Raw genomic sequence first — 12027 nt, forward strand, 5'->3', positions numbered from 1 at the left:
TTAGAGAAAATCAAGCTCCAAAGCTTGATGAAGGGACACTAGGTCTCCGTGGTTTGTGATCCTCCAGAAAGGCATGTTGTGCTGGAAGAAAGGGAAGACAGCTGCTTAATCCAACTTCTTTTCCTCCAAAGTGCTTGGTAACTAACTGTACCCCTGCCCACCTCATATGGCTGTCAAAAGGTGAAATAAGTCACATATACAAGGACTTTGTGTGTTATACAGCACTTTACAAAATTTTTTTTTAGAGCTGAGCATGATGGCTGATGCTTGTAATCCCAGCATTCGGGAGGCTGACAGAGGAGGATTGCAGTTCCTGGACAGCCTCAGCTACTTAGTGAGGCCCTCTGCAACTCAGTGAGACCCTGTTTTTTTTTTTTTTTTTTTTTTTTTTGGTGTACTGGGGATGGAACCCTTCTACCTCCGGGCTATACTCCCAGACCTATTTTATATTTTAATTGGAAACAGGGTCTCTTAAGCCTGGGAGACTGGCTTCAAGGCTGACTTTGAACCTGCACTATCCTCCTGTCTCTACCTCCAAAGCGCAGGGATTACAAGTATGCGCCACAATGCCCAGCGAGACCCTGTTTTAAAATAAATAATAAGACAGGCATGGTGGCACACGCTTGTAATTCCAGCATTTGGGAGGCTGAGACTGGAGGATCAAGGTTTAAAAACAGCCTCAGTTACATAGTGAGGTCTCCGCAACTTAGACCCTGTTTCAAAACAAAGAATAAAAAATAGGGAAGAGGGTGTAGCTTGGAGGTAGAATGCCCCTGGGTTATATCCCCAACATTGCAAAAAATAAAAAATAAAAAAATTTAGGTTTCAGTGGTAACTCTGCTTTTTACGATATATACCTGCTCCAGCTATAAGATCTTTAGTATCAAATAAAACAGTCGGAAGTCAGGCTTGACGGCGCACACTTGTAATCCTAGTACCTGGGAGATTGAGATGGGAAGACCGCAAGTTGGAGGACAGCCTCACAACTAGTGAGAGTCATCAACCTAGCAAGACCCTGTTTCCAAGTAAAAGTAAAAAATCGGGCTGGAAGTGTACCTCAGAGGTAGAATACCTCTGGGCTCAATGTCTAGTAACACACACACACATACACACACCGTTTGAATAATAAATTAGTATTAATATAAGATTGTACTGTTTTACAGATGGTCAATTTTTCTTCTTTCAAGCTAGACTCCCAGTCCTGTTCCTGTTGTATTTAAAAAAAATTTTTTTTTTTTCGGTACTAGAGGTAGAATCCAGGGGCATTCTACCTCCGAGATATACCCCTGCCCTATATTTTTATTCTTTATTTTGAAACAAGGTCTCACTGAGTTGTGTAGGGCCTCACTCAGTAGCTGAGGCGGTCCACGAACCACGATCTTCCTGTCTCAGCCTCCCAAATGCTGGGATTACAAGCATGTGCCATCATGCCTGGCTTAGATAATCAATTTCTTATAAATTGCAGAACTACAAAGACCAACTCATGCCCATGTCAAAGATACAGCTTATATAGCCGGGCGTGGTGGCACATGCTTGTAATCCCCGCACCTGGGAGGTTGAGACAGGAGGCTCGCACAGGTTCAAAGCCTGCCTCAGTTACTTAGTGAGGCTCTCAGCAACTTACCTGTTTCCAAGTAAAATAGAAAATAGGTCTGGGAGTATAGCCTGGAGTTAGAAAGCCTCTGGGTTCCACCCCCAGTACCACCAAAAAGAAAAAAAAAAAAAAAGATACAGAATATATAGATAGAGAAAATAATAAAGTCATTAGACAATGTGGTCAGAACCATATCAAGATATCAAGAATGGTGCTGGCCAGGCGTGGTGGCGCACACTTGTAATCCCCACACTTGGGAAGCAGAGACAGGAGAATTGCACAGGTTCGAAGTCAGCTGCGCTGGCTTAAGAGACCCTGTTTCCAAATAAAAATATAAAAAATAGGTCTGGGAGTGTAGCCCGGAGGTAGAAGGGTTTACAGGATCCCCAGTACCACCAAAAAAAAAAAAAAAAAAAAAAAAAAAAAGGAATGGTGCTGTTCTAAAAGCAACAAATTCAAAGTAGGGAGGGAGAGAGTGAGCGAGCGTGTGTGTGTGTGTGTGTGTGTGTGTGTGTGTGTGTGTGTGTGTGTGTGTGTGTGTCTGGGGATGGAACCCAGGGGCATTCTACCTCTGAGCTATATCCTCAGCCCTATTTTTTTTTTTCTTTTTTTTGAAACAGGGGCTCACTGAGTTGCAAAGGGCCTCACTAAGTATTAGCTGAGGCTGGCCTTGAACCATGATCCTCCTGTCTCAGCCTCCCAAATGCTGGGATTACAAGCACGTGCGCCACTACCCTGTTTCAAAAGAAGAGGAAAGGCTGGGTGTGGTGGCGCATGCTTGTAATCTCAGCTTTTGGGAGGCTGAGATAGGAGGATCCTGGTTTGCAACCAGCCTCAGCTACTAAGTGAGGCCCCTGCAACTCAGTGAGACCCTGTTTCAAAATATAGAATAAAAACTAGGGATGGGAGTGTAGTTGGAGGTAGAATGCCCCTGGGTTCCATCCCCAGTGCCATGGGGGAAAAAAAAAAAAAAAAAAAAAAGAAACAGGGTATTGCTAGGTTGATGAGAGTCTTTCTACTTGCTGGGCCTGTTCTTGAACCTGCGATCCTACTGTTTCAACCTCTAAGTCCTGGGATTATAAGTATGTGCACCATGTCTGGTGCTGGAGATTGAACCCAGGAGTATTCTACTTCTGAGCTATACCCCTAACCCTATTTTATTTTATTTATTTATTTTTTTTGAGGTACTGGGGATAAAACCCAGGGGCATTCCGACCTCCGAGCTACACCCCCTGCCCTATTTTTTATTCTTTATTTTGAAACAGGATCTTACTGAGTTGCAAAGGGCCTAAGCAGCTGAGGCTGTCTTCGAACCACAATCCTCCTGTGTCAGCCTCCCAAATGCTGGGATTACAAGCATGCGCCACCAGGCCCCGCTTATCTACTAGTATTTTCCCTAAAGCAGACAAGTATTTTATAGAGTCAGAGCTTCAGTGAGAATAGAAAACGCAAGGGTTCCTGAAATGCTACAAAAAGTGGCAAATAAAAGCATAATGAAACTGGACGAGGTGAGCAGGCCTATAACCCAGCACCTTGGTAGGCCGGTAGGCCGAGCCAAGAAGACTGCAAGTTCAAGGCTAGACTAGGCAACTCAGACGATCTCAAAATTAAAACACAAAAAGTCCTGGGGTGCTGGCACATGCTTGCAGTCCCAGTACTTGGGAGGCTGAGACAGGAAGATCACAGGTTCGAACCAACCTTGTAAACTTCGGGAGACTCTTGGCAATCTAGTGAGACCCCATTTTCAAATAAAAAAGAAAAATTGGGCCGGGGGTATAACTTGGAGGTAAATGCTTCTGGGTTCAATCCCCAGTACCAAAAGAAAAAAAAATGGATGGCCTGGAGTTGGGAACTACAGAGTAACAGGGCTACCATCAGAACACACTTCTGAGGGCTCAAAAGCAGAAAGTGCTTCCTCTGCAAAGGCGATTCTACTGAGTACTCTTTGTTGTTTCTGTTCATTATTTGTTTGGAGAACCGGAAGCTGGGAAACCCAGAACAACCTGCTCTTTTGCAGTTAAGTTGTCTGCCTGCTGAGAAGGCACTGCTCTCAGGAGGTGGGACTGTTTGAGGTTTAATGACCTGGTCCCTGTGACAGGCGTGGAGGCCTCTGTGACTCCTGAGTGGCATGAGTGACAGGTAGAGGAAGATCTAGCTTTTCTTTTTTTCTTTTGCGATATTGGGGATGGAAGCTGGGGGCATTCTACCTCTGAGCTACGCCTCAGCCCTATTTTTATTCTTTATTTTGAAACAGGGTCCCACTGAGTTGCAAAGAGCCTCACTAAGTAGTTGAGACTGTACATGAACCCCAATCCTCCAGTCTCAGCCTCCCAAATAGTGGGATTACAAGTATACACCACCATGCCTGGCAAGATCTAACATTTTATAGGGAAAACTTTTAGGGAAAAAAATGACCTTTCTTTTTTCTTTGAGAACTGGGCATGGTGACGCACGCTTGTAATCCCCGCGCTTGGGAGGCTGAGACAGGAGGATCGCGCAGGTTCGAAGCCAGCCTTAGCTACTTAGTGAGGCTCTCAGCAACTTAGTGAGACCCTGTTTCCAAATAAAATACAAAATAGGTCTGGAAGTGTAGCCCAAAGGTAGAAAGCCTCTGAGTTCCATCCCCAGCACCACACACACACACACACACACACACACACACACACACACACACACACACGAGAGGAAAGGAAACACTACTGATGCATGGTAGACTGCATGTACAGCAGTCTTGATAGACAGCCACACAGTCTTTGTTCAGTTACCTGTTTGGCTGCAATTTCTTCATCTCGTCCATCTCCAATCACTACATATGTGACTTTCTTTCCAAACCTTGACACAATTCTCTCAAAGCAGCTCTCTTTACCTGATGAGAGAAAAAAAATTCCTATCAGTATATTTTTCTCTTATCTTTGTTTCAGTATCAAAGAACAGAGTTGCTGCTAGGTTCACCTGCTTGTCTTTAGAGAGACTAAGTGGCACTCGGTGGAGTTTGCTTGGTGGAACCTAGTTGTGGGAGCTAGAGACCCAGTAGGCCCTCTGCCCAAAGAATGTGAAACTGTGCCATAACAACTGCAATACATTTTAACCTTCACAGTGAAGGTAAAGTCCCTGCAATCTCAGCATGAGGGACTGCTAAACGTGGGAGGCAATGGGCTGGGCTGTCAGAGCTGGGAACACAATGGCCCTCTTCCAGTATGTCTGTCTATACTTATAGTGCACATCCATCCATTATCTATCAGTACTGGGGATAGAGCCCAGGGGCATTCGACCTCCAAGCGACACCCCCAGCTATCTATCTATCTATCTATCTATCTATCTATCTATCTATCTGTGTGTGTGTGTGTGTGTGTGTGTGTTACTGGGCGTGGAACCCAGGGCCTTTTCTACTTCTGGGCTATATTCCCAGACCTCCCAGACCTATTTTATACTTTATTTGGAAACAGGGTCTCACTGAGTTGTTGAGAACCTCACTAAGTAGCTGAGGCTGGCTTCGAACCTGTGCTATCCTCCGGTCTCAGCCTTCCAAGTGCTGGGATTACAAGCGTGCGCCACCACGCCCGGCTTCCCAGCCATATTTTTTTATTCTTTTTTTTTTTTTTTTTTTTAAGCAGTAATGTGGATGGAACCCAGGAGTATTCTACCTCCGAGCTACAGTCCCATCCCTGTTTTATTTATTTTGAAACCAGGTCTCATTGAGTTGCAAAGGACCTAAGTAACTGAGGCTGGCTGTGAACCATGATCCTCCTGTCTCAGCCTCCGAAATGCTGGGATTACAAGCATTAACCACCATGCCCAGTTCTACCTTTCTATTTATAGCACTTGTGTGTGTGTGTGTGTGTGTGTGTGTGTGTGTGTGTGTGGTACTAGGGATTGAACCCAGAGGCTTTCTACCTCCGAGCTATACTCCTAGCCCTTTTTAGTTTTTTTGTTTAGAAACAGAATTTGTTATGTTGCTGAGGTTGGTCTTGAACCTGTAATCCTCCTGTCTCAGCCTCCCAAGTACTGAGATTATAGGTATATACCACCATCCCTGGCTTATAGCATCTCTTTATTAATTTTCAAAATAATCCAAGCTGGGTGTGGTTGTGCACACTTGTAATACCAGAACGTGAGAGGCTGAGATAGGAGGATTGCAGTTTTAAGGACAACCAGACAACCTTAGCAAGTAGTGAGACTCTCATTAACCTAGTGAGACCCTGTTTCCAAGTAAGAAATAAATCAAGAGCCGGGTGTGGTGGCACACACTTGTAATCCCAGCATTTGGGAGGCTGATACAGGAGGATCCCAGGTTCCTGGACAGCCTCAGCTACTTAGTGAAACCCTGTTTCAAAATAAAGAATACAAAAATAGAGCTGGGGGTTTGGCCCCTGAGTGCCATCCCCAGTACCACAAAATAAAATAAAATAAAATAAAATAGGCAACCAGGCATGGTGGCACATGCTTGTAATACGAGCATTTGGGAGGCTGAGACAGGAAGATAGTGGTTTGTGGACAGCCTCAGCTACTTAGTGAGGTCCTTTAAAACCCAGTGAGACCCTGTTTCAAAATAAAGAATAAAAAATAGGGCTGGGGGTATAGCTCTGAGGTAGAATGCCCCAGGGTTCCATTCCCAGTATTGCATTTGAAAAAAGGTGGGGGCTGGGGTGTAGCTCAAAGGTAGAATGCCTCTGAGTTCAATCCCCAGTAACACACACACATATACCCGGTGTGATGGGCACCACTCCCCACTTCAGTCATGGGATTTCACAGGCTTAGTGACTTGCCCAAGCACAGACAAGATGGCAGCTAGAATATGACTTGGAACTCAGCTTCAAGCCCTGTTTCAAGGTGAGAAAAAGAAGCAGCCGCAGAAGGCCCTGACCTCTTATTAAACTAAGCTGTAGACAAAAAGTCATTTCCTTCCAATTCATCATTTTCTAGAAATGGTCCTGGGCACGGGTCTGGTGTCTTTCAGTGGGAGGAGCGCAAAGCAGAACCAAGGAAAGTGACCAATTAGATGGCAGCAATGTTTGTCACATCCGGAATTTCCTCACTTACCAAACTCAGCTGCAACCAAGATGTTGCATCACTCAAATTGACCTTGGGAAACAGCTTTTTAAATCTATAATAGCTCTGAGAAATGTGGTGTACCAAAATCCAAATTCCACCTGGAGCCAACACCTAAAATATGCACAGATGATACTGCTATGGGAAAGGCTTGCAATCTGCATAAGCAAGAGGAAGTTCTATTTCTTGTTCTCTTTATGATTTTTTTTTTTTGTTGTTGAAGAACTGGGGATTCAACCCAGGGGCATTCTACCTCTGAGCAATACCCACAGCCCTATTTTTTTATTCTCTATTTGGAAACAGGGTCTTACTAAGTTGCGGAGTGCCTCACTTAGCTGAGGCTGGCTGCAGACCTGCGATCCTCCTGTCTCCGCCTCCCAAGTCCTGGGATGACAAGCGTGTGCCACCCGCCTGGCTTCTCTAGCACTTTATTTCCCTGCTCTGACTGCTTCTTCAGTTAGGCAAGGTCCTTTTTTTTTTTTGTTTTTTTTTGTGGTGGTACAAGGAATAGAACCCGGGAGCTTTTCTACCTCCAGGCTACACTCTCATACCTATTTTATATTTTATTTGGAACCAGGGTCTCACTAAGTTGCTGAGACCCTCACTAAGTAGCTGAGGCTGGCTTTGAACCTGTGTGATCCTCCTGTCTCAGGGATTACAAGCGTGCGCCACCACGCCTGGCCAAGGTCCTTATTTTACTTAATTCTTCATCTGCTCTTCCAGCTGTCTCATTCTTTTAATTTTTTTTTTTTTTTTGGAGGATGGAACCCAGGACCATTCTACCCCCAAGTTATACCCCAGGTCCTATTTTATTTTTATTTCGAGATAGGGTTTCACTAGGTTGATCAGTCTCACTACTGCTGAGGCTGTCCTGGAACCTGGGATCCTCCTGCCTCTGAAGTACTGGGATTACAAGCCTGTGCTACTATGCCTGGTTTAGTTGTGTCCTTCTTGTCAGATTCAGTGACTGAGCATCAGGACTGAAGTACAAATAAAGATGCCTTCTCAAGACACTCGACTGCCATCTGCTGGCAGAAGATTGTAATACACAGACAGAGACTGATCTAAGACCAATGGAACTGACAAGAAAGCTGCACATCCCCATGCTCATAAGTCCTGTTCTGCACATGTGAGCAACTGCAAGTCTTTGGCACCTCAAACAGATGGACCAGTCTTCTGACTAAACACTGGCCCACTCTTGGGTCTCACCCTTTCTAAAACAAGGCATGATTTAAGTGCGCTTGTGTACCTTTATTTTTGGTGTCACAGGACAGAACCCAGGGATATTGGCCACTAATACTTCCAGCCCCCCTTTTTTTTTTATTAATTTAAATATAAATTTTCGTACTGGGGATTGAACCTTGAGGATTCTATCTCTGAGCTACACCCCCAACATGATTTTATGTAATTGGAAACAGCGTCTAACTAGGTTGCTGAGCACCTAAGTTGATGAGGCTGGCTTCCAATCTGTGAGCCTCCTTTTTTTTTTTTTTTTTTGCGGGTCTGGGGATGGAACCCAGGGGCATTTGACCTCCGAGCTACACCCTCTGCCATGTTTTTAATTCTTTATTTTTGAAACAGGGTCTCACTAAGTTGCAGAGGGCCTCACTAAGTAGCTGAGGCTGTCCGCGAACCATGATCCTCCAGTCTCAGCCTCCTGAAGGCTGGGATTAAAAGCGTGCCCCACCACGTCGGTGTGAGCCTCTTATCTCAGCCTCTTAAGTACTTGGGTTACAAGTGTGTGCCACCATGCCTGGCTTAATTTTTTTTTTCCTCTGTGGCATGGAATTCAGGCGCATTCTACTTCCAAGCTACACCCCCGCCCCATTTTTTATTCTTTATTTTGAAACAGGGTCTCACTTAATTGCAAAGGGCCTCACTAAATAACTGAGGATGTGCATGAACCACAATCCTCCAGTCTCAGCCTCTCAAATGGGATTATAGGCGTGTGCCACCATGCCTGGCTAATTTTTAAAAATTGATTACCTAATTAATTAATTTGGCAGAACTGGGGATTGAACCCAGGGGCAGTCTACTTCCAAGTTACACTCGCAACCCTATTTATCTTATTTATTTTTGCAGTATGGGGGATTGAACCCAGGAGCATTCTACCTCTGAGATAGAACCCCAGCCCTACTTTTTTTATTCTTTATATTGAAAGAGGGTCTCACCAAGTTACAGAGGGACTCACTTTGTAGCTGAGGCTGGCTGTGAACCTGTGATACTTCTGTCTCAGCCTCCCAAGTACTGGTATTACAATTGTGTATCACCACACCTGGCTTTAATTTTTATCTTGAAACAGGATCTTGCTAGGTTGATGAGAGTCTCTTTACTTGCTGAGGCTGTCCTTGAACCTGCGTCAACAAGCCCGGCTGGAACTTAGGTGCTTTCCATGCTAACAGTGGGAATACCACAGTCATGTCTAATGTTCCTATAAAGGATTCAACTGAAGTTTGCTGACTAAATGCGTTACTGATCTCACTTGTGACTACAGTGGAAGACTGTATATAGTCTATGTACCGAGGACTAATTTAGTTCAGACATTAAATAATTCAACTAATAATAAATTCTTATTATATTCAAGGTGTTGAAGAATTCTTAAGACTAATTCTTTTTTTTTTTTTTGGTGGTACTGGGGTTCCTGGAAGCCCTTCTACCTCCGGGCTACACTCCCAGACCTATTTTTACGTTTTTATTTGGAAACAGGGTCTCCTAAGCCAGCGCGCGGCTGGCTTCGAACCTGCACGATCCTCCTGTCTCTGCCTCCCAAGCGCGGGGATGACAAGCGTGAGCCACCACGCCCGGCAAGACTGTCTAATTCTATTCCAACCATTAGAGTTTTATAAACTAAGCCAATCTTCCAGACTCAGAGCTGAATATATTCTGTTTATAGAAAATAATTTATAATTCAGGTACTGTGCTTGTAATCCTAGTATTTGGAGGCTGAGACAGGATGACGGCAGATTTGAGGCCAACCACAACAACTTGGCTCAGGCCCTCAGGAACTTACTGAGACTCTATTTCAAAATAAAAAATAAAAAGGGTTAGCCAGGCATGGTGGCACACGCTTGTAATCCCAGTGCTGGGTGGCTGACAGAGGAGGATTGCACAGGTTCGCAGCCAGCCTCAGCTACTTAGTGAAGCCCTCTGCAACTGAGTGAGACCCTGTTTCAAAATAAAGAATAAAAATAGGGCTGGGGGTGTAGCTCGGAGGTAGAATGCTCCTGAGTTCCATCCCTAGTACTAAAAAACAAAACAAAACAAAAAACAAAAACAAAAGCAAAAAAAAAAAATCACCCAAATGCATAAACATAAAATTTTTAAATCTAATCTTTAAGAAAATTTAAAATGGTGGTACAGGCCAGGCGTGGTGGCGCTCGCTTGTAATCCCTGCACTTGGGAGGCTGACAGGAGGATCGCACAGGTTTGAAGCCAGCCCCAGCTACTTAGTGAAGCTCTCAGCAACTTAGTGAGACTGTTTCTAAATAAAATATAAAATAGGTCTGGGAGTATAGCCTGGAGATAGAAAGCCTCTGGGTTCTACCTCTAGAACCCCCCCCCCCGACAAAAAGTTGGTACAAAAACATGTAGTATCTGTCATTCTAATCATTTTTATTTATTTATTTTTTGTGGTACTGAGGGTTTAACCGAGGGGCATTCTACTTCCGAGCTACACCTTCAGTCCTATTTTATTTTTTACCTTGAAGCTGGGTCTCACTAAGTTACGGAGGGCTTCACTAAGTAGCTGAGGCTGGTGGGAAACTTATGACCTTCCTAATTCAGCCTCCCAAATACTTAGATTACAAGGGTGCGCCACCATGCCCACTATCCTAATCACTTTTAAATATAGAGGTCATCAGTATGATGTATTCTCACTCTGTTGTGCAACAGACCCCCAAAACATTTTATTTTGCAAAACAAATTCTATACCCACCAGATAACTCTTCCCCATTTCTTCCCTCCCACCAGTTGCTAGTAAGCAACACTACTTTTTCTATAAATTTCATTGTCCTAGGCAGCTTATGTTAAGTGGAATCATACAACATTTGTCTTATCGTGCTGGTCTTATTTCACTTAGCACAATCTCTTCAAAGGTTATCTACATTGTAGGCTTAACAACCGCTCCCCGCATGGAGACCGCATCTGGCTTATTCCTTCACCCGCTGATGGACGCCTGGGATGCTTCTGCCTCTGGGCTATCGTGGATAATGCTGCTGTGGACATGGGTGTGTAACTATCTCTAGCGTCTAGATGTGGAAGTAATTCAAGAATGTGACACCAGATTCTTTTGGCTATTTACCCAGAAACTAACTCTGTGTCTCTTCCTCTCTCTGTCTCTCTCTCTCCCTCCCCCTCTCTCGGTAGTACCAGGGATTGGACCCAGGAATGTTCTACCTGTAAGCTATATCCCAGCCCTTTATATCTTATTTATTTATTTTTGCAGTACTAGGGATGGGACCCAGAGGCATTCTATCTCTGAGCTACACTCCCAATTTTTTATCCTTTTTTTTTTTTTTTTTTTTTTGCTGTACTGGGGATGGAACCCAGGAGCATTCTACCTCCGAGCTACACTCCCAGCCCTATTTTTTATTCTTTATTTTGAAACAGGGTCTCACTGACTTGCAAAGGACCTCACTAAGTAGTAGCTGAGACTGTCCTCAAACTGCAATCCTCCTGTCTCAAACTCCCAAATGCTGGGATTACAAGCATGAACCACCACTCCTGGTTTATGCTTTATTTTGAAATACGGTCTCATTGAGTTGCAAAGGGCCTCACTAAGTAGCTGGGGCTGTCCACAAACCTTGATCCTCCTGTTTCAGCCTCCCAAATGCTGAGATTACAAGTGTGTGCCACCACGCCCAGCTCTAGCCCTTTTTATTTTCTGAAATCTTCCTGTCTTAGGGATTATAGAGCTATGCCACCAGGACCAGCTTTCTTCTTTTTTATTTTGAAACAGTGTTTTGCTAAGTTATTGTGTGTTGGCCTTGAGCCTGTGATACTCCTGTCTCAGTCTCTCAAGTACTGGGATTACAGGCTAGCACCATCTGGCCTACATTTTCATTTAGTAGTGAGATTATAAGTGTGCACTACCACGCTTGGTTACCCCTTGATTTTTTTTTTTGGGGGGGGGTACAGGGGATGGAACCCTGGGGCATTCTACCTCCAAGCCACACCCCCAGCCCTATTTTTTATTTTTTGCGGTACTGGGCTATATCATCAGCCCTATTTTTTATTCTTTTTTATTATTTTATTATATTTATTTATTGGTGGTACTGGGGATGGAACCCAGGGGCCTTCTACCTCCGAGCTACACTCCTAGACCTATTGTATTTTTATTTGGAAACAGGGTCTCTTAAGCCAGAGGAGTCTGGCTTCGAACCTGT

General features: G+C 44.3%; 1 protein-coding gene across 6 annotated transcripts in view; it reads right to left on the reverse strand.

Annotated features, from left to right (window-relative positions):
• EYA3 (EYA transcriptional coactivator and phosphatase 3) overlaps window positions 1-12027 on the reverse strand; it is a gene marked incomplete at both ends in the record, with an annotated part of 81265 nt that continues 69238 nt past the window's right edge. For all 6 annotated transcript variants that reach the window (XM_080690611.1, XM_080690609.1, XM_080690608.1 and 3 more), the window contains 2 exons: window positions 1-81; window positions 4360-4460. In XM_080690611.1, the coding sequence (XP_080546737.1) occupies window positions 1-81; window positions 4360-4460 (182 nt within the window). The remainder of the gene's footprint in view (window positions 82-4359; window positions 4461-12027) is intronic.

Source organism: Muscardinus avellanarius (genome assembly GCF_963383645.1).
Source record: "Muscardinus avellanarius genome assembly, chromosome: 3".
NCBI classification, from domain to species: Eukaryota; Metazoa; Chordata; class Mammalia; order Rodentia; family Gliridae; genus Muscardinus; species Muscardinus avellanarius.